This window comes from Pieris brassicae, chromosome 10, assembly GCF_905147105.1.
Source record: "Pieris brassicae chromosome 10, ilPieBrab1.1, whole genome shotgun sequence".
NCBI lineage: Eukaryota > Metazoa > Arthropoda > Insecta > Lepidoptera > Pieridae > Pieris > Pieris brassicae.
The window spans coordinates 14,330,585-14,354,299 of NC_059674.1; the positions used below are offsets into that span (position 1 = coordinate 14,330,585).

At 34.2% G+C, this 23,715-nt stretch overlaps 2 protein-coding genes across 3 annotated transcripts; both read left to right on the forward strand.

Moving 5' to 3' along the window:
* Positions 1 to 907: 907 nt before the first annotated feature.
* LOC123715129 (WD repeat-containing protein 81) lies at positions 908 to 17,685 on the forward strand. 2 transcript variants are annotated; one of them, XM_045669978.1, is made up of 19 exons: positions 908 to 1,145; positions 1,218 to 2,106; positions 2,306 to 2,465; positions 2,636 to 2,795; positions 3,071 to 3,195; positions 3,652 to 3,830; positions 3,990 to 6,386; positions 7,080 to 7,255; positions 7,963 to 8,150; positions 8,453 to 8,528; positions 9,126 to 9,296; positions 9,707 to 9,867; positions 10,533 to 10,772; positions 11,358 to 11,565; positions 12,897 to 13,052; positions 13,876 to 14,010; positions 15,094 to 15,243; positions 15,308 to 15,414; positions 16,265 to 17,685. In XM_045669978.1, exons 1-19 carry the CDS (start codon positions 939 to 941, stop codon positions 16,494 to 16,496), a joined length of 6,117 nt encoding a protein of 2,038 aa, XP_045525934.1. In that variant the 5' UTR covers positions 908 to 938; the 3' UTR covers positions 16,497 to 17,685. The 2 variants fall into 2 exon arrangements, with proteins under 2 accessions (XP_045525934.1, XP_045525935.1); XM_045669979.1 differs by lacking the exons at positions 11,358 to 11,565; positions 15,094 to 15,243; positions 15,308 to 15,414; positions 16,265 to 17,685 and having other exon boundaries at positions 13,876 to 14,007.
* Positions 17,686 to 18,268: 583 nt separating this feature from the next.
* On the forward strand, positions 18,269 to 21,345 carry LOC123715307 (sodium/potassium-transporting ATPase subunit alpha-like). The gene has a single exon (XM_045670267.1). It carries the CDS (start codon positions 18,295 to 18,297, stop codon positions 21,343 to 21,345), a length of 3,051 nt encoding a protein of 1,016 aa, XP_045526223.1. The 5' UTR covers positions 18,269 to 18,294.
* The last annotated feature ends 2,370 nt before the right edge of the window (positions 21,346 to 23,715 follow it).

Below are 23,715 nucleotides of genomic sequence, written 5' to 3' on the forward strand. Positions count from 1 at the left end.
AAAACATCTCTAAAATATGTTGTTGAACATAATCTTTTATATAACTTAAGTATCAATACCTTTATTTCCATCAGGTTGTTTGTTAACGTAACTTGGTAATAGCGCATAGCAACTGCGACGAGAAGTCATTTCATTTCATTTTTAGTCAGTCAAGTCGAGTATTATGGAGACACAAGGTTAATTGAATTACAGCAAATTAGTTTGGCCGAAAGCTGCTACTGAAATAATTTTAGAATCAGTTTAATAGTTTTATGGGTTACTCTTACAGATTAAAAAAATATTTATAATTTTAAGTTTTTATAATATTTATTAGTATAGAGAATGTTCAGCTCTGACAATTACAAATAAATACACTTAGGCCCAGGTGAGCAGGGTGACCCTTTAGACCCTTTGGTGTGAGGCTTCTCTTTCCATATGGTTAATCTGGCACTTGTTAAGTTAATAACTCGTTGTAATTAATATTATTTGTGAAAATAGTGTATGTAAATAATTTTTATTATTTGCATACACTATTTTCAAAATTCCCTAACTAAAGCTTGTCACTAAAGCGGGCGGATGGAGACGCGGTTGAAATCATAAATTTAGTTAGCTATGTTCTTTTGCAAAACGAAAATGAGCATTAAAGGAATTAGACCTGTGATAAAATGTGAAAGAACTAAAGAATCAGATATAAAAATGCATATATACTACGCAAAACAGACATTGGCATTTTATGATTCTATATTTTTCAGCGCGAATTCGTAATGACGAGCTGACAATACTCCTGAATAATGAATTGCATAGATTGAATCTGTTTACGAACTACATTCTGTGTGTCTACTACATCATGTGTCTTTTCGACATTGACAAGTTGACTTTATATCAACAGTTATAATAATTTTGTTTATCCTCAAGTCAAAACAAAACAAAGAACAATAAATTAGAATAAATAAATCGAAATGGATTGTATTGTTAGGGATCTCAGGTTAAATAGTAAAAACATATATACTACATCGTCTCCTACTTTATTTGCTGTTGTTGTTCATAATACATGGTTGAAGAAATGGCTTAAAAATATAGACGTAGATAACTCTGTAAATAATATAGATTTTACGCTCCAGCCAGGTGAAAGTGTTCCGTATCCGTGGAAAAAAGTTTTTATTAGGGTAAGATTAATAATTTTGCTATACGATGCGTCTTTTTAAATATACTTAAAAAAGTTTGTTAAATTGTTTCAGGTGCTAAATAAAAAAATATCTAAAGTTTTACCTTTACCCCGATACAAATTATCTGAAGTCAACGATTCACCTCTTACATTTTCACAATTATTACAATATGTATCACAAAATAATCAAAGAAATTTATGGAAAGAATCATACAAAAAATATTCTCAAAATATAAGAAGTAACAAGGAAACAGCTATAGTTAATTTATTGGATCATGACCAATTACTCACTGAAGTCATTATGAGGTTATATGGAACCAATATTATCAAACTGAGGCCAGATGGAACTGGAAAATTTGAAGTTAAAGAGTTAAGCAGACCTGTGTCAAAAACATGTGATACTCAAAACAATTTACTGGCTGCTATGTTTGCTTTAGAGTCTGAAAATAACATATTTATTGTATACAGAAGTCATTATGAGAATAGTCTTTTAGACTGTCTCAATTTCAGTCCAAATATAATAGATAAGACGTATGCTAGAGGTCTTTTTGTAATATATCAATTGTTATATGTTTTAAAAGCAATGGGCGATAGAGGTCTGTGCTTGGGTTCTTTGGATCTCAGAGATATTTTTTTGACAGAAGATTTGTGGTTGCAAGTGATGCCATCCATAACTAATAATGTCTATTGTTTAGACCCATCATTAATATGTGAGCAAAGTCAAGGTAAACAGAGTAATGTGCAAAACCAAGTAGTAAAAAGCAAGAATAGTCTATCAGATGAAGAAGGTTGTTGGAGAAATAATGCAGTGAAATTAGAGAAGTTGTGTATGTTATGGGTGAGGGGTCTATTATCTAATCTGGACTATCTACTTCATTTAAATTCTCTAGCTGGGAGATCAGCTAATGATCCTCAAACTCATTTAATGGTTCCTTGGGTCACAGATTTTTCTTCAAGGTGTGGTAAGTGACAAAAAAGTGTAACTATCCTTTCTAACAGTTATAGTTCCATATTATAAAAACAACATAGGTCAAATAGGGATGTTGGACACTATAAATAAATAAACGTAAATGGTATTCATATGTTTCTAGCAACTTCTCTTATATAATTTATAGTTAGTTTAAGGGGATATTTACATATTGTGTTTAATACTCTACATAGGTCACAATTGGAGAGATTTAACTAAATCAAAATACAGATTAAACAAAGGTGATCGTCAGCTGGACATGACATATGATGTCACAGGTTGCAGTGGACAAATACCTCACCATGTTACTGATGCCCTCTCTGATATTACTTGTTATGTGTATCTTGCTAGAAGGTATAATAATTAATTTTACTATTATTTCTTATTATTGTTATGTACATAATGAGGCTTATAATATGCAACATTAGAATCTCATTTTTTATATAAGAAAAGTGTCAAGAATGTTTTTTTATTTTCTTTTTTTTTGTATATAAAAATATCTATAATTATCTTAAATATTTCAGGACACCAAAAGATACATTATGTAAATATGTGAGGAACAAATGGGTACCCGCAGAGTACCCAGCTTCCATACAAAGAATGCAGGAATGGACTCCAGATGAATGTATACCCGAATTTTATACTGATCCCTCAGTATTTAAAAGCATACATGAAGATCTGCCTGTAAGAATCTTAATAAATAATACTTGTAATAATTATGAACTGTTTAATAGAACTTTTAAATATTATATCCCATATTAGTTTGGATTTACAATTACAATTTACAATTACATATTACAACATAAGTGTAACATGAGCATCCTTAAAGCCTTCATGATCAAAAATGTATTTATATCATATCTGTTTGCAATGACTCGGGACACTTACATGTTTTATTTGGAATGTAAAAAGTTGATCAAAAATATTTGTAGTTATACATGAAACCTTTTTTTATACAGGATCTTGGAATACCTACATGGGCGACATGTGTTGAGGACTTTATAACAAAGCACAGAGAAGCTTTAGAAAGTTCTCACGTCTCGGAAAATCTTCATCATTGGATAGATATAACTTTTGGTTACAAGTAAGTCTTGCTACATGTCTGCTAAAAGTACCCCTGTTAAGATTTTTGAAAAGCCAAGATCTGACGATTATACTTATTCATAAACTCGTAAAACCCTTCACGTGCTTTACTTGGTCGTTCCAGCAGCATTCATAAATGCTAAACGGTTTTCAATCACAACAACAACTTAGTACTTAATGAATATGCAAAATTTGTCGGAACAACAACCTGTGATACGTATCTTCATACATGGATTAAGATATGTTAATAATAATGAAAGCTATTTAAAGTATTACGGCCATTAAAGTTGTAAGAAAAGGGGCTTAGTTTGTATATTTATCTTATAATTAATTCAACGGTTTAAGTTGATTACTCAGCCTGTGAAATTTATGGTTTTTCATAGCTCAAAGTGTTCTTAAATATACCTTATGATGTGAGAGTAAATTCTTCTATACAATATTAATTATTTACGTTAAGGTTATCTGGACCAGCAGCAATAAAAGCGAAAAACGTGTGTCTATCCCTTGTTGATCAACATATGAAGACGCGACGTGGTACTGCAGTTCAGTTGTTGGCAGCGCCACACCCACCTCGCAAGCTTAGGCCACTACCACCGGCCCCGCCCAGATTGCGGTGGACCACACCAAGAGATACCAGTAGGTTTTAAACACAGCGTTTCGAACACAAGATAGAATTAAAAAAATATATATTTATGTTAATTAATTCTAGATAATATAAGATTAAAGATTTTTACCTCTGTATAAATTTAGCTTGAATAAAAGTATTTCTAAAGAAAAATATTATTTGTTTTTTAGGAAAATCCGTCCGTGATAGTTCAGATGACATATCTGACGAAGAAGACGAATCCAGTAGCCTTCCGCAACACATATCTCGGTTGACGGTTCCTACCCAACGAATACGACGCCAGAAAAGTTCGAGAGCTCGTTCCCTTACCAAAGCGCAAGAGGAAGATGTCCCATACAATGAACATAGGGCATCATCACACTCCCGACACTATAGAGTACAGCGCTCTGAATATGGCCAAGCAGTTATTTATCTCCCAAAAGAATTTAACCCCGCATCTTCCATACAGACTTTGGAGACGTTGGATAACTTCAGAACGAAATGCTTCTTTAGCAGGTCTGACGATAAAGAGAGTTCCCGTGCCAATGCTCCCGCTCTCAATTTATGTCCAGTAGAAGACAAAACCGTACAAAAGGACACGGATGAAACGGCATTCACTAACCACATGTTCTTAGCGTCCTATGACCACGGATTTCTGAAAAAAATGAGTCAGGACTCTCAATTGGAAAGTGTGCTGAAGGAAAGGAAGAGCAGAATGTTTAATACAAGGTATACAACTGACGCGAATGTTTACAAACAATTCGTAACAGAGAGTCGACGCCAAGATATGATCGTAATTGGGTGCCTCATTGTGGAGATCTTTCTTCATAACTACATACGACCATTAAGGATAAACAATGGTGATTTTACCGAAAGATATAAGAGTTGCCGGGCGGTTTTGAAGTACAATTTTCGTTCATTACCGAAGTGTGTCAGTTATATTGCGTCATTGTTATTGAATGTTCAGCCTCCTAGTCTCTCTTTCAGGCAAGAATTGCACCTACAAGAGGAGCCTCATAAAAAAGTTGCTGTAACAGATAAAGGGTTGCCGACGCCTACGTCGACTCAGTTACTGCAACCCCTATTAATGCAACATTTGATACCGTTTCCACAAAGCTTCATTATCCTACATAGCCTTTTGAGTACCCTACACGAGTATGAGGTTACGAGTAATGAGTTAAATATTATATACACATACGAATGTGATGGCGTTCAGTGCGAAACATACGGAAACGTGGATAAAACCAAGTTATACTTCGCTCAAAAAATTGCAGAGGGAAAAGTTCAAGCATGCATAACCCATTTGGGAGTGCTTCTCAATTTATACACTGGATTAAATGATTTTGATGCTTTAGATATATTTTTACAACATTACATACAGCTATTAGAAAATAAAGACACATCAGTATTGGCAGCGTGGCATCTATTTGATACGATAGCTAAAGCTTTAGGTCCGGCGGAAACGAGAAACAAACTACTCAAGTATATTTTAAATCTATATGAGGATGACGATTTTGTCTATGAGAAATCTGAGAAGGTTACGGAAAACGATGCTACATCGTCTGCTATATTGGCCAGCAAACAGAAATTTATAAAACTGTATCATAATATTTTTCTACTCCAATTAATGGTGAGACTAGGCCTTCAGTGTTTTTTGGATAACATCACTCAGCACTTAGTAGAGGCTGTCGGAGGGTACAAAGACGTTTCTTACCAAACTGGGGCTTTGGGCCATTCCTGTCACAGTCGCTCTATGGCAAACAAGAAGCCGAGATATTCAGACGAAAGTGTTAAAAATGTTCTAACAACTACTTCAGATATTTTCTCTCCTGATACTTCCTGTGGCTCGGAACAGATTGTTACTCCGAGCATTGAAAAAACAATGTCCGAAGTTAGTGAATATTTAAAAGAAAAGGATGCCGATAATAGAAGTGAAAATGAACTCTTCCATTTTGAAAATGACAAGGAAAGAAATCAAAGTAGCAGCAGCCGAAGCAAATCGCCGACTGGTTCGTTCGATTCCAATACAGCAGTCAGGGATACTTTACAGACTCCTTCTCCGTCCACAGACCAAGTATCTCCTGGAAATTCCCGTTTCTATACAAACTTATCATTTAAAAACGCCGATCACTTTAAAGAGGAGAGAGATGTTGTTCCAGAAATACGTAACATCGATACGCCAAAACCAATATTTACTAGTTATTTGCAGTTTGTGGAAGATCAACACCCTGATTCTTTGGAAAAAGAACTTTTGGACATACCAGAAAGTACAGAAGCTAATCACGCGATTCCAGTAGTAAAATCTTTGGGAGATGACAGAAAAGAGTACAATGATTCCTACAAAATATCAGATATGAGTTCGGAAAGTTTGATTTGGCTATCTCATAGATTAGGTCCGGTTTTGTCATGTAGGTATATTACTAGAAATCTTTTGAAAATGCTTACCTTATGTTATATTGGAAAAGAAAATTTGGCTTCATGTGAAATGGAAGACAAAGATGAATTTGATGAGATATCGTTAGTGAACAGCGCTGTTGTTGGAGACCGTAATGCGATTAAAGTTATTAAGTGCCTTACTTCAATCGTAGGTGAGTTTATTATACGAAATTATAACCTATAGCCCGGTCAATTTAGACATTCGAAGGTACATAAAGTTAAAAAAATCAAATTCAAAGGTTAAAAAAATATTGATGCATTCTTTATAAATAATTTTATGATCTACATTTTTGTCTAAGGTACTTTTATGATAAAACTTACGTTTTGATGGAAATCGCGAAAACTTATTTTTTTGACCTTTGACATTGAATAAAAAAATTCCATACACGGGAACAATGGGGAATTTTTAAATATCATTTATAATTATGTTTTGAACAATTTTACTAATTTTCAGCTTGTTGGGACTTTATGTACCTTCACTCTCATTTTTTGGTCTAAATTGACCGGACTATTAAGCCGGTATTGAAATTTTTTACATTAAAAAATAATGATGATTATCTAGAGATTTTTAATATACAGTGTAAACTCCATGTAACGGGATTTAGGATTGTTTGCGCGTGTAGACTGTTGTTGACATACGTTTTCATCTCACCATTTAACGACAAATTCACTCTATAACGCCGTAAAATGCAGTCCCTTCAGTGTCGTTATATAGAGTTTACATAGAATCTAAAATTGATTTCTTTCCTTACAGTAATCGGTGAACATACGTGAATAAAAGAGAATCCAACGAATTCAAATCTATCTTTTCTGTAGTGATATAATTGTTATTCTTTCCATTACAGCAATGTACGGTGAACAATTAGTAATATTCCAATACTTGCCTCACATGGGCGAGTTAATAGCTTCGTGTAGGCGACGTTTATCAGCTCCGCTAGAGGGCGGGGTGGTGGCTTGTTTACAACTTCTTAAGTACTTGCTTCCTTACATGGCCGACGGGAAGGTCATGGAACAGTTACAGGTTCGAAATATATTTAGATACTGAAGGTAAATCACGTGTCTATTATGAAATATGTATGATACATTTTTAAGTGTATAATTTGTCGTTACGATATATAGGTAGAACCTACCAATGTCTGAAATTATTGCAAATTACCACCACCACAATTATTACCACGAAATTATTGCAAACTAAGCTCTCTTAATATTGTTTAGAAGAATGTTAGATAAAAAAGTTGACTTTAGAAAGTCTCAAAGGAGCGCGTTAGTCAAGGCACGGCAACGGACTTTTAGTTTAAAAATAATTTATTTAAGCAAACACAGTGACAGCACTTAATTAAGAACTAAACAATGATCAACTTAATATCCATTTCTTCTTATGTTTATACATTAAAATTACTTACTAAGTGTTGGTCGTTGCTGACGCACGACCTACATTTGGTTTCGTACTTACAAAGCATATATCTATAGAGTTGGTACTCTTAACTCGTTCTCTTCGAGATAAAATATGAAATCATTAATTTAGTAGTAATCCGTTTAGGACTGTGATGTATGAGCAAGACAATTAAAAAAAAGTGGATTCATTATTATATAGTCGAATGAAACCAACCGAGGTGGTTGTACTAAGTTATATAATTTTGTCTGTCGAACTAAAACAAAAAAAAGTAGTTTAGCACTGCTGCGAACTCAAATCGCACGAGGGTTCATTCCGCACATACTTGATTCCAGGACACATTCCTCAAATCAATCCTTCAGCCAGCTCTTCGATTGGCGTGCACCAGTCGAAGTTCCTTCCCCAGTGGAGCTGCAGCGCGCTGTGCCCTCACACGGAAACTGCTCGATGCCTTACACGCCCTAGCGCTTAGGATTGGACCCGAAATGACCAGGAAGCATTTGTGTGTTCCGGCTTTGCAAAGGTATACATAATCTTTTCATCAAATGTTTATACTTATATATATATATATATATTTTGGTTTTCCCACCTTTTTAGTTGCAAAAAGTCTGACTTTTGATTTTATATATTTCAAATGTTGTATGTATCAGACATAGAGTTGGTAGTAATTGAGAAGAGATGTAGTACAGTTAAAAAATTTTTTTTTTATAGACATGGACTGTATTCATTTGTTATCATTGGATGACATATAAACAACTTTCTAAGGAGATAACTGGGTATAACATGGTATAAAGTATTTTTAAAACCTGTTTTCTTATGTTATAGATTCTTTCTGGCGTTTGATAAAGCTACGGGTAAAACTGATAATTGGCCAAAACAAGAGGACCCTCACACAGAAAAGGTGGATCACATACAATATGTTAACCTCAATATTAACACCATTTGTTATAGAGAAATTCTTATATAATAATTTATTTGTGCAAGAATATTTTCAATCAAAGATATTTGAAAGCATATACAATATGAGCATAACTTGTTTCTTGTAGTTGTAGTCGTGATATTCTGTCGAAATATTAAACGGTTAAAGGAATTCAGTCTAAAAGCATCGGCATTTTGTCATTTGTCATTGTATAGCCCATTTTTTATTTCAAGACGGTGTTGTTCGTTGGATATAATAATAAGTTTGAGTACATATCATGGAAGTTTTTTTAAATAAGGTCGTTACTGTATGGAATTTTTGTTAGTCGATAACAAAAGGTTTATTCACGGTAAATAATTAGAAAAGATAAGATTTGTAGAATATTTATTATTAAATAATAAAAGTAATTGGCTTATGTCAGAAGATAACCTGACCATAAAAGTATTTGCTAAAAAAGGTGAATAATTGTTTTTCTTACCGATTATTTCTTGTGTATATATATATATTTGTTATATATACTGTCGTAGAATATATCCTTCATTTATTTATTATAAAACTAATTAGACAAAATGCTTTCAGCCCACAGACCAAGATTCTGAACCTAAATTAGAAGGATTCCTGGAGATTTGTAGAGATGGAAGTACAGCTGAATGGGCTGTCCGTGATGGAAGGGTTGTTAGAGCTGATCTTCCTGAATTAGCATGTACGCCTCCTTCCTTGCCAGATAGTCACGATGCTGCTACCCTTACTGTAAGTTTTGATCCTTCGGTCCGGGTTCGGATCATGCTAACAAAGTCATATGCAATACTTGATATATTGAAAGAATCTTGTCATTCATCGTAAATAGTCATCATTTATAAGAAAGTAGATAGGACTCAATTAACTACAAGGTCCCTTTAGTTATGTCTCTTATTTTTTTTGGAATTTGTATTGTAAGAGTAAAAGCCTTAGTCGAAAAATTGCCAACAATGTCTTTGGGACACCCTTATATGCTTTAGTAGTTTGGCATGATTTAACTTATAATTTGTATGATAAATTAATTCAACATGAAATTTATCAAAACATTTTTTATTTCAAATTCATAGGTTTATAATTGAGTATAGGTTTGCATATTTTTTCGTGACATGTATGGATTAAATAAATCCAAATCTTTCTTATAGGCCCAAGAAGAGCTCCTTGTTGTATTCGACAATGAATTAGCATACCACACATACACGCGATTCACTAAACTAGTCGGTACAGAGGCTATAGAACGAGCGCTCAAAAACAGCGATACTATACGTAATCTGTGTCAGGAATATAGACTTAAACACTGTATTAGGTAAGTTTTGTTTGTTTTTTTGAGCCTGTTTTGATTGGTACAGTAACTGTATGAAATTTCATTTGAGCTGTTCTTAACATTTAAAAGTCTTAGTGCAAGTGATTTAAAGTGAAGTTGATTTAACTTATTGATTTTAATTATGTTTACCCGAGTACTAATAACAATAATCTCAGATTGTATTTGTTTCTTAGTTTATTTTTACTGTTTAAGTAGATTATCAGCCTTCTGTTTGACCAATGTTGACTTTTGGATTTGAGAAATGACATCGATTTCCTTGTGATGTTTTTCATTTCCGTTTGAGCGAGTGCTAGATGCGCACTTAGCCAGAAAGTCGGGAATTTACGATCTCAGGGCTGAGAACTATGTTTTTTATCGGTTTAGTACCGCAATCTTTTATATTTGAATAAAACTTTTTCAAGAAATATACTCAAGTTTCTCGTTCTTTATCACGCATTCAGCGAATTATGTAATTATTATTATTACAATAGTCGCTGGCTTAATTGAACATTTATTTATTTAATTTTTAGCCTATGTTATTCAAGGATAATGTTGCATCCTAATAGTAAAAAAAAATTCAAGTCACTCTTAACTGTTTGAGTTTATTGGAACTTTGAAGATGCATAGAGTTTATATAAGTAAAACAGTCCTATTCTTCCATATTTCAGCTCACCTCTCCACATTACACAAGACAAGCGCGTACAGTCCTCTTTCAGCGATGAACCTCTGAAAAAATATATAGATATTACTCCAAAACAAGATCTGGAACACATATCGAATTCCAACAGTTTTGGCTCGAATGTCACTTTAGTAGGGAACAGGATAGATGTCGCTAGCGATGTTTCTTACGTGCCTCGAGTTGGATTTGATATTGTTGCTTACAAAGGAGACGGATGTAGGAGTGATCGGTAAGTTCTTATAGTTTATATATCCTTTATATGAAGCTCTCTCTTTTTAAAGCACAGGCAAATGGACAGGCGACATACCTGATGTTAAGTGATAACGCCGCTCAAAGACACTCACACTACATGAAGGTAGTTTCGTTTAGTTCTCGTAAGTGGGTTTCCGGTTTTAAAATTGGAACTCTTCTTGAAGGAAGTTAATTCGAATTGGTCTGAATATTTTAATAGGCAGCTGGTTATAAAACTGGTGGCGCGACTAAAAATGCCTTTAAAGGTTGTGGTTGTGTGGTTGTTGTGGTTCGTGTTTAAATTCCACGTTATGCGTCATAATTTATACGCTTAAAAATGAGAAACCTTAAACAAACCTGGTTTAGTTTTTTAAATTTAATCTATATTTCACTTCCAAAATGATACTGGATGGTGAGAAAGTAAAAGGAAAGACAAACTTTTGGCGAGTTTTTTTTGTAGTGTCACATTGAGGGAACTGAAAAAGCGACGTCACGATGGCGTTTGACTGTTCAAATTGACAAGTGACAATCAAACGAAGCGATTTCCATTCTCGCTTTAATTCTTTTGCGATATCTTTAACAGCCATCTGCGCGGCGACTGGCTCATATATTGGGAACACGAAATTGGTCGAGCTGACAAAGAGGCCAGATTTAATTTGAAACAGATTAAACTGCAAAGTTTTTCCGGCCATACACATTCTGTGAAATCAATTCACTGTTTGGACAATGAAAACAGCTTCATGAGCGGGTCTAAGGACAAGACTGTGCGGTTATGGTCTTTGAGGAATATGGTAGGATAAATTGATCAATTATCATTATAGTTAAAGATTTTCCTACAGTTCTCTAATGTGAATGCGACAAGTTAGGAGCCGTTCAAGTATTACGTAAGCACTATAGGGGATGGGGGGAGGGTTTCTATGTTTGATTTCCTTATTAATTGGAGATTACGTCAACAGTAATTATTTACTTTTTGACACATTACCCACACATTGTCTATACTTGAAAATGAAATGCATTTTCAAGGATTTCTACTAAAAATTTATATGTTTTATAATATTATTTGCTTTGCTTACTTTACAGGGGGGGGGGGGGGTAATGAATTTCACTAAATCTGTTTACGTAATACTTGAACGGCTCCGTATTTTTTAAATAAAAACTTTTGTCGCAGTTCTACTTATATCCATTAAATTAATCTGTGACAAAAGCTGTTAAGCTTAGTATTTTAATTTAAAAGAAATAACACTCCATAGTAGCTTATCATTTAAGTAAATCAACTCGTGCTAAATAAATTAATAACTACATGTCGAAACATCGCAACATTCTATAATTCTGAAAGAAAATAATAATATTGTCCGATGGCGACATGCAATATTATAAATAATTAAAATTTAATGTAGGTTGTTGAAAAAAAATCCTTAACATTATTAATCGTTTTGTAAGATAATATTGATTAACGTGTAGATAGAATACGTTTTTCACGTATTAAATTAAGTTGATTTGTGAAACGCATGGAAACCAGTTAACAATATAAATTGATATAAATTTCTTTAATGAAACTCGAATATAAAGTATTTATGGACTAAGTATTGAGTTACAGCGATCGTGGTCAGCAAACTATCACTTTAAAGCGTTTATTAATTTATAAAGATTTTAATTCGCATTGAATTCCTATATTTAGTACCTTAATAATTGTATAAAAGAGCATCAATGGCGCCACAACCTTTTTAGGTCTGGGCCTCAGATTTCTGTATCTGTTTCATGATTATTTGTTAATCAAATTGGCAAGTAGGTGATCAGCCTCCTGTGCCTGACACGCCGTCGACTTTTTGGGTCTAAGGCAAGCCGGTTTCCTCACTATGTTTTTCGTCACCGTCCGAACCTATTTTAAATGCGCATGGAAAGAAAATCGTGGGATCGAACCTCCGACCTCATACATGAGAGTCGCACACTGAAGCCACTAGGCCAACACTGCTCTAATAATGGTATACAATTTTCTAAAAAAAATTGTCCTTGAAATATTTATATTCCTTATACCTTAAAATTTTCTCAAGTTTTAAAAGTCTTATTAGCATAATTTTAGGTCATAGGGGTCTTTGTAGTATACAGTTCGTTCATATTTCAGGGTGACGGCAACGCAATCACTCAGTGTAACTGGACTTACACAGGTCACAAAAAGGGAGTGTTATCTCTTGCATTTCTGGAATCCCTTCGTCTGGCCGTGTCAACTGATTCGGTTGTTCATATATGGGATCCCTTTATGGAAAGTGTTGTTTGTCAGGTAATTTCTAATGACATTCAAGCTGTTACTTTCGATTTTACCTGCGTAAATAGGGCCGTAGCTCGATTTTATAGTGCTTTCGTTAGTTAATATATATGTCGCAGTGAAGTAGTTAAATTCAGAGAGTTAATTGAATCTCTAGACAGTTAATTAAAAATCGATATTCAATCAAGTCGCTAAAGTTCCGTCATACAAGTGAGTGAACGGAAACGTTTAACGAGTTTCCTAAACGTTCCCTGGCAACAAGACTAACCTAACCTAACCATTTACAATAAAGCAAAACCCGGAATTTCCAAGCTCTCAGTTATTCACGATCACACCGAAATAACAATAACAAATGAAATAATCATGGCGGAGTCTTGTTTTACATTGTTAATCAACACGCTGGCTTTCGGTCAGTCAGATGGTTAAACGTTTTCGACGCTGCTTTATTTAAATCAAAATGCTAGCGACTTGATTGAATATCGACATTTAATTAACTGTCTAATATTATATATTAACTTTCTTATGGAAGAGTTAGGAACCCTGACACCGGTATTTATCACTTAAAATAGTTCCTCAATTTTACACATTTTATTACTACTTATAACGAATAAACACAAAAAATAAATTGAACCACGAATTTCGGAAATTAGGTCGTCAATACACGCCCTACTTGTTAATCTCAAATTCCACCTGCTTTATTAATAATATATTTTGGCCTTCTGTGCCTGACCCTTTTGGAACATTTCACTCACGATTTTTGGCTTCACAAATATCGATTAGTAAGAAGAACTCATGAGCTAAATTGATTTAGTATATGAATATAGTGTATATATTTTAGCTGGATCATATAAAATCTCCAGTGAGTATAGTCCGTACTCTTCCTGGCCCTTCGAGCGTAATAGTGGCTGCTACAACGGATGCCTCGCTAAGGCTGATCGATGCCAGGTCTCCTAGCCATAATCATGAGCTGAAGGTGAGTTTCTTAACCGCATAAAGTAAATTAAACCTACTTTTGAAAAGAGTTGATAGTGAGTTTTTTGTAGTGAATCTTCTTTATCGGCGTTGATAAAAAAATACCGTCACGTTTTCCCGTTACGCGTCACATTTTTTAGGTTACGCGCCATCTTTTTCTTGTCCCTACCACGGTTGATTCGAAGAGATTTGAAGCCAATAATAACAAAAATATGTAATAACGATAACAATGATGGTAACAATTCTATTAATGAAATTCTGTAATAATCTTAATAGTAATAAGGCAAAATGAAATAATTGTATTATTTGTATTTATGTCTATAAAAGCCTTTTGTTAAACTTAATTAAATTTAACCAATTTCTGTAAAGTTGCATATAACAGATAATTTTTCGAAAAATAAGTTCATAAAGAAGTTTTACTTCTCACGTGTGTACACTAGTACACGCACACATTTTTTTTATTTAGTTTAAGGAATGCCACACAATGCTTTACTATACCGTACGAGTGATTGTTAGAGCGAGATAGAAAGTGGTGTACGGTCGAGGATCGAACCCACGATCTCAGTCGGATGAAATTTTACTGGTATCTAAGTTGGAACATACCTGATATAAAACATTAGCTCAAAGTGACTTAGTATGTTTGTATTTTATGTAGACCGAGTTTGTTGATAACATACATACATTGAAAGAAAACAATATTTTAACCGGATTAAAGCTATTTGTATTATTTACATAATTATAAATTTAAAATTTTCCGACGTTTCGCGTGCTTTACAGCGTGCGTGGTCACCGCACCGCACGCTGTGTAAAATTATGCAAATAATTATAAGTTTATAATAATACAAATAGCTTTAATCCGGTAAAAAAAATGTTTTCTTTCTATGTGTAAAAGCTATGTTAACCAAAGACAATACAACATACATACACTTACGAGATTCAGTATGTGCTTGCAATTATTTATATACAATTCAGACATTTTAGAGAACTAATAATGTCCTTGGTTTATGGGAGTACAAGATAACCTAATAAATGCGAATTCCAAGTCAGCTAAAAAGTAAATTTTGCTCACTAATTATTCTTTTAGCTGCCGGCGAATACAAGCACGTTCATCCGGTGTATGTGCGTAAGTGGGGCAGGGGGGTGGGTGGCAGTGGGGCTTGCGGGGGGGCAAGTGGCCATTTTAGAGCCCCGCACGGGTCTGCCCCGTGCACATTGGAGAGCACATGACGGAGAGGTCAGTATATATTAGCACGCTTACCACTTTACATCAATGTTTGTATTTATACGTATTTTTTTAGGTACTACGTCTAGCGGCTGTGGATGAGCACAGATTGCTAAGCTCTGGTCTAGATCAAGTTACAGCTCTATGGAAGGTCGAGGATGGAGAACTAATAGCACATCTCAAGTATGTTAAGTTTTCATTTATATAAAAAAGCAGTCAAGCGGAGGTATACACGTTTCTGCATCTGTTTCATTCGTTTAGCTCGGAACACATATACACTAATTCTGATAAAGTTTATATATACAAACCTAAAATCATTTTCATTCTTTGTCTGTCAGGTTATTCCCTCAATAGATTTTAAATATCCGGCCGCGTCAGAAAATAAAATTACGCCAAAATTCTAAAGAGAAATGAATAAAAATCACTTTACTTTGTAACTTTAAAATAAATACATTGAAGAAATGAAACTGAATAACAATGTAACAGCATTGGATGGCATCATTTCGTTGGAGTTTTACGGGACCCTCCTCCGCTATAAATCTTTAACAAAAATCAAATTTTCGTCGCAGTTATAAAGTACATCTACTTTACAAAAATCCCATGAAATCTAGTTTTTGATCCGCTCATAAATATTTATTCATCTATTTTTTAGTAGTTTTAGTAAAATATATTATTGCTATTTTTTTATTTACTATATACTTTTACTCACAACTCTTCCAAGACTTACACTGTTAATTTTTACAATTATGATTATTACATTATTTTTGATTATTGCGTCTGAGGCGCAGTGTTGTGGTCAGAATGACCAGCGCTGTGGAACACGTCTGCTCCACAGCATAATTATGAGCCAGGTCCAGTTACAACCACAACACACAAATTTACACACTTAAAATGTACATTATTCCTTTAAAAATTGTGTGTTTCGTTAGTAATAAATATTATTATGTCTATGTCTAATAACGCTCGGGAAGTGCTAATTTTCCTTAGAACTTTTGGATGCGGTTTCTGAAGCCTATTAACATAACCATTTCAGAGGGATCACAGAACCAGCCCACTGTCTCTCGGTGTATTACAACGAGCTCATATCTGGAACTACTAACAATCGTATTGGTGTCCATACGTCACTGGACCAGGACGCATCATTTTCCAGCACCAAATTACGATCTGATTCATTCAAAGGAGTTTTGACTTGTATGTCAGTGTTGCCATTGAATAGATTATTACTGCTCGGTAGCGATAATGGAAATATCAGTTTGCTTTGTTGATGGCAACCAATCGATCTTAGATTAGATAAAAATAGAACAAAACAAATAGAATGGCAACACTTTCTTAAATACTTCCAAACATTCCTACAAACGAACTACAGGTCATATATTAGTTATAGTTAGAATGCTTTGTCCTAAGGAGCCTTACATTTCTATATAATCGTGACAAAATAAATTACTAATTAAAACTTATAGTCCGACCGTGAATTTAAAACATATTTTAATGCTATAAATATTTTTTGTATAGTTTTAAATCACTGAACTACGTGATTTTGTTTTTGATTGGACTTTAAGAGTTAAAACGAGCCAATAATTATGAGAAGTGGAGATAAATTTGTGAAGCTAAATATACAAAAGCGGCACCTAAACATACGCTAAATACGTAATGTCTACTCCATTGTTATAGTAGAATGGCGATAATTATTTAAGCTGCGAAATTACTAAACTTAAGAGGCTGCTAATGAATTGGTTTAAAGAGATTTTTAGATTCTAGTTATGTCATAATATCTAAGTACATTTATTTGATAGAATCTTGCCTATTAAAGTGGTATACTTATCTGTGTTTCATGATTAATAAAAAATGTCTATTATAGCCATTTGAAAGAATGATCCTTGTCAGCTAAATCGATTATTTCATTTTCGTAAGATTTATTTTCGCAATTGATTAATGTTACACATTCCGAAGTTTGCATTCCAACACAGGTTTAAGAGTAATAAAGTTGAAAGGTATGTCATATGAAAAGGTGTTTATAATTTTTCAGTACAGTATTTTTATTCTAAGTACAAAATGTGGTTACCAAAGACATGGATTTTTAATTCGATGTTTTATTTATATCTGTCTTTGACTGATATTTTAATTTAAAGTTTTTAGTCGACGCTCAATTAAAATTTATTTTTAGAAACGTACAGCTAACTGTTTTGCAGGACAATATAATTTACATTGCTACTAAATATATGATTTATTAAATACAACGCGCGAATAACGTGCATAATGTACACTGTTATGAGCCTACAAACAAAAATAATCGAAAAAAAGTTTGATTATCAGCATAGTTGTAAGTAAACAGATGATTATAAGTCTTAAATGTCCATAGTCAGTCCGCTAAATAAAAATATTTAAAGCTTTTGACATAAATCCGTTGTTATTCTACGCACTATGTATTGTATTATATTAAAGGTATTTTTTTGAAAATAGATATTTTTAGCTTGTATTTGTGTGTTTTATTTAATATTTGCCTTGCAATAATATTAGTACCTTTCTATTATTAATTATTATTATCTGGTATCTTTTTGAAATTACGGGTACATAATGCAGATGTGTTAGAGAGGTTGAGGTTGCGCGTACCGAACCACACTAGGCATGGGAAACTACACCTAACTGTTCCGCGGGCGCGTACTAACTCGTTCATTGGTGGAACACCAACTGCGTGAGCATTGCGCATACTTAATAAATTTGAGGTTATGATTGAATGCTAATTAACTTTGTCCATTACTTGTATAAGGTTTAGACAGACAGACTAATTTTCTAAAGATTTAGTAATTTTGCTTTTCTTTACTATAGAATTAGTGTTAAGTTGCTCTAATAAAAGAAAAGGTTAAATAAAATCGTTGAACCGGTTGTAACTAAAGCATATTAAAAAGAGAATTTATAGTATTAATTATATTTTTAAGTAGTCAGTTAACCTTTTTAGAACAGTGACTGAAGAATTTATGACACATGTAAACACATCAAATCTCATACAAATAGAATTAAATCTTATAATAATATTTTATCAATAATTGTATTTCAACCGGCATCATGCCTCATCATTCTCGTCGTCGTTCTAGTTCATCTTTGGTGGGTGGAAGGCATCCAAGCTTACAGCATGCAGGACCCGACGTCTCCGAATTGACTCTGCTCAAAGAAGAATCACACTCTGGAGACCACTTTCTTTCCCCGGCACAGTTAGAAGTTGTTTTTCGAACCAACATCATCACTGGCCTTACGGAAGTATTCGCGAAGGAAATGCTTGACACCTATGGACCCAATAAGCTAAAAGAGCTCAAAGGGAATAGCTATTGGAAAATTTTCAGACACAATCTCTTTGGGTGGTTCCAATGTGTGCTTTGGTGTGGCGCTATATTAAATTTCGTTGGTTATTTCTTCTCAGACACACTAGATTCTGGAGATTCTTCCGGACACAGCGGTAAGGAATACCTTTACTTGGGTTGCGTTATCACAGCTACTATTGTTGGCACTGGACTTTTTGGGTTTTATCAAGAAGCTAAGAACATGGCAGTTATGAGTGGTTTTGAAAATTTAGTTCCTCCGAATGCGACTGTTATACGAGATGGTGTTAAAAAGGTTATCCCAAATTCTGACGTGGTCCTAGGTGATATCGTGGAAATGACAGGAGGGGAAGTGGTCCCAGCGGATGTTAGAATTCTTTCATGCACCAACTTTAAAACTGATATGTCTTCACTTACCGGAGAGTCTGAACCAATCCAACACCGACCTGAGTGCACTAACTCAAATCCACTGGAATCGAAAAATATGGTGTATTTCGGGTGCCCGATAACGGAAGGGTCTGCCAAAGGGGTTGTGGTGGCAACAGGAGAGATGACGCAAATAGGAAAAATCGCTGGTTTAGTTACTGGCTTAGAAAAAGAAGAAACGCCAATTGCCAAAGAAATTACGCATTTTATAAAATTGATATGTGGCGTTGCATTTACTTTTGGTATAATGTTTTTCATAATGGTATTCGTTATTCAAAGAAGTTGGTTAAGTGCCCTCCAATACATGCTCGGTATTATCTTAGCAAATGTGCCGGAGGGTCTGATTGTAACATTAACGGTATGTATGACTTTATCTGCTAACAATTTAAAACAGAAGAACTGTTTAGCTAAAACACTACAAGCTGTTGAAACTTTAGGTTCAACTTCGTGTATTTGCTCAGATAAAACTGGAACATTGACTGAGAATCAAATGAACGTATCGCATTTGTTTTGTAACTTTGTAATTTTTGACAAAAATGATCACGAACATGTATCGGACCCTTCATATGCAACTTTGAGTTTAGCTGCTTCATTAAACCTTAAGGCTACTTTTGCATTTGACACAATGAATCTACCAATTGAGAAAAGAAAAATATTAGGAGACGCGTCTGAATCGGCAATTTTGCGATATATGGAACTTAATCGCTCTGCGACACAAATAAGAGATAATAATCCTAAAGAAGCTGAAATACCGTTTAGTTCAGCTTACAAGTACCAAGTTACTATCCATCGTATGCAAGCAACACACAGCTACTATTTAATCATGAAAGGTGCTCCGGAAATTGTCCTAGAATTTTGCACAACAGTATCTACTGACGAAGGAGATGTACCATTAACTCCTCAAATTAAGAAAGAGCTAAAAGCAAGCTTTATTAAACTTGCAAACATGGGCGAACGGGTTATAGGTTACTGCGATTATAACTTGGCTTTGGCTAATTATCCTCTAGGTTACAAGTTTGATACACAGCAAAGAAACTTTCCTGTTGAGAACTTAAGATTCGTAGGCGCAATATCAATGATAGATCCTCCTCGACGCGATATAGAGAAAGCTATTGGTTTATGTCGACAGGCTGGTATACGGGTAATCATGGTAACAGGAGACCATCCGGTCACCGCATTGGCTATATCCAGGCAGTGTGGAACTATTACACAACCTACAGCCTACGATTACGCTTTCGAACATCATATTGATTTAGCAGATGTTCCACCTCTAATTAAAAGCCAATTTAAAGCAGCTGTTATCACTGGCGATGAATTACGAAAGATGAGTGAAAAAGATTTGGTAATGGCACAGAAAAGATACAGAGAAATCACTTTTGCGCGCACTAGCCCACAACAAAAATTATTCATTGTTGAAACGTATCAATCGTTAGGCCATGTCGTAGCTGTCACAGGTGATGGAGTCAATGACTCGCCAGCTTTGAAAAGGGCTGACATCGGAATAGCAATGGGTATAACCGGAACAGAAGTTTCCAAGCAGGCTGCGGATATGATACTATTAGACGATAATTTTGCGTCTATTGTAGTGGGGATACAGGAAGGTAGGCGAATTTTTGACAATTTAAAGAAAACCATAGCTTATACGCTTACATCAAACACTCCTGAAATGTTGCCCTTCGTTCTGTATGCTTGCGTAGGAATGCCACTGCCAATGACTTTAATATTAATATTGGTAATAAATGTTGGAACTGATCTATTGCCCGCTATGAGTCTAGCGTACGAGACCTCTGAACATGACATAATGTCTCTCCCCCCTCGTAAACCAACAGATCATCTTGTAAACAGAGTTCTCATATTCATGGCATATTTTCAGGTCGGTATGATCCAATTCTTTGCTGGTATGTATGCTTACTTTATTGTGTTCGCCCAAAGTGGATTCTTTCCCTCGAGTATTTTATTTGTTCGACAAGACTGGGAGTCTCCCAATGCTTTGGTAAAAGATACTTTGGGAAGACAATGGCTATTCGGCGATAGAAAACGAGTGGAAAGACGTGCGCAAACTGCATATTTTGTTGCTATATGTTGGACACAAATATCTGATGTAATCATTTGTAAGACACGACGTATATCCTTACTTGAAAAGGGGATGAGAAATCATGTTCTAAACATGAGTATTGTGGTTGATTTGATTGCAGCACTTGTGGTAACGTACCTTCCCTTGTGCCACGAGGTTTTTGGCACTGAACCTATCTCCTGGCATGATTTCTTTCTTGCAACGCCATTTTTCATACTCATGATCCTTGGTGATGAATTTAGAAGATACTTAATAAGACGCAATATATCTAAGTGGGTTGAAAAAGAAACCTATTATTAAAAAAATATAATGTATTTAACAAATAATCTTTAAGTTTCTAAGAAAAGATGAATTTATGTTATTTAAGTTTAAATTAAATTATTTATAACTTCGCTTATAATAATTGATACGTTACTTTTTAATTATTAATTATATGCGTTTTATTTGCAATAACTAGGTACTACTAGTAGTATGTACGAAACGTAATATGTTAGTTTTGTGCAATTACAGTCTTATTTAATAAGAAAGGCATTTTACACTCAAATTACTATCAAGAAACTAGTCTTTGCGACATAAATGTAAGGCTAGGAGTACTTAGTAAAATGAGGTACAAATAATAATATTAAATATTAAAGCATTATCATTAAATATTGTAAAGATATTAAAAAAGTTACAGAATAAATTTATTTGATAACAGAAATGTTAAAGTACAAAGTATTCTATTCATTTAAAATGATTAAACCCTACACCACAATTAAATATAATAAAATATCTAGATTATGTGACAATTATGGCGAACAAAAATGATTAACTTACGTAGAAATATTACTTACTGCACTTAATGTAAATGTAAAAAATAGAAAAATAATAGATATAGGTATAAACAGTGAATTCTGTTCCAAAAATAAAAGCAAGTAGCAAAACTGCTAGTAGAAGTAAAGAGACGAAAAAGTTCTGTACTGTTCTGTTCTGTTTTTTTAAATATCTTGGTCCTTATTACTATTGTATAATCGTTAGTAAGAAACCTTAATTGTCTGTGAATATGTCTAACATACGCGCGGGCGTGGCCGATATGAATTTTAATCTAGATCGAACATGGACAAGCGGCGTACCGAGTACTTAGCTAGCCTAACTCGCGATGTGACCCACATTGCGCGCAAATCTATAAAATCATGTGCACCACTAAAACCGACAAAATATGAGCCAATAATTACATTTATCAGGGGGTTTTAATATTTTTAGGTCCTTATTGATAAACATATGTCACATACACATGTGTTTAGTATAAGGAATTTTAAAAGGGTCAATGGAAAATAACGAAAAAAGTTTTTTATTATATAAGTGCCTATTAGTTTTGAACTACAAAAATTATGAGAGGGAAAAAGTTTCTTCGCATTATTTAAGAAAATTCACAACATTTTTTAATATAGTTTATTTACATTTAACTAAAGTATGTAGGTACCATTTTGTTCGATAACTTTTTGCCATCTTGTAGGTAGGGACATGATCCCATTGCTATAGAAATTGTGGGGCTTCTGATCAAAATACCGCGACAATTGGTTTTGGCAGTCCTCTCGTGATGTTAACCTGATACTGCCTAAATAATTCTAAAGAGACTGAAACAGGTGAAAATCAGAAGGTGCAAGGTCAGGACTATACGGCGGATGCATTAACACCTCCCAGCCAAGCTCTCTTAATTTTTGAGTGGCTAAAGATGTGTGAGGTCTAGCGTTATCATGATGAAAAACCACACCCCTTCTGTTGTTGCTTTAATCTCAGTTGTTCGCAGTAGAGTTCAGAATAGATGGTCCTGTTTGGTGGTAATAGCTCATAATGAATAATGCCCTTCCAATATCACCACACACACAGCATCACCTTGTTGCAAGTTAACCTGGGTTTCGCCACAATCTGTGAAGTCTGACCGGCCTATCACCACGACCTTTTTCGCACGTTCTTGTCGTGATCCACTTTTCATCACCAGTTATCAACTTCTTCAAAAATGGTTCGGTTTCATTACGTCGTAATATAGAACCACAAATGAGTACACGTTTCCTTAGCTTTCTTACATTGCGCTCGTGAGGTACCTAAATATCGAGCTTTGTATGTCTGGCATTAGGACTGGAACCATAAACCTCATACCGGAGATTGTACTGGAGTAGTTTGTGTAAACATGCTCGTTCCCGATATGTTCCGTAGAAAATAGCATATTTTCTTGCAATGCATTATCATATTTTAACAAGATGTCTTGATGTCTAGACGTTATTTGTCGACTTCAATTCTGTCACCTTAATTAAATCGTTATTTCAAATTTACATACAATGAGCATGGTGTCGCCACCAGTAGTAATTACGTTAAAAGAATGTTAATACATGGTCAATTTATGCTGTATGTATTTTTAAAAGAATAGCGAAAAGTGCTGAAAGTTAAAAGTTTAATGAAATACAATGATTACGAAAGTCACGTTTAAGTATATAACTTATTTCAATTAAATTAATTGGACTTGAATTTTTTCAACCAAGTTCTAGAATAGAGAGAAAGCAGATGCCACATCGGCGAGTCAGTTTTATAATTATGAAATTATATGGTATAACATAGTAATAACATAGTGGTGTCACCGTGTGACTCTCATCCCTGATACCGGCATGTCTCAAATACTACTATTTGTCTATG

Coding starts and splice junctions, on each gene's coding strand:
- LOC123715129 (XM_045669978.1), top strand. CDS start 939: ATGGATTGTATTGTTAGGGATCTCAGGTTAAATAGTAAAAACATATAT. Junction 2,466..2,635: donor TATGTGTATCTTGCTAGAAG/GTATAATAATTA, acceptor TAAATATTTCAG/GACACCAAAAGATACATTAT. Junction 9,868..10,532: donor AGACTTAAACACTGTATTAG/GTAAGTTTTGTT, acceptor TCCATATTTCAG/CTCACCTCTCCACATTACAC.
- LOC123715307 (XM_045670267.1), top strand. CDS start 18,295: ATGCCTCATCATTCTCGTCGTCGTTCTAGTTCATCTTTGGTGGGTGGA.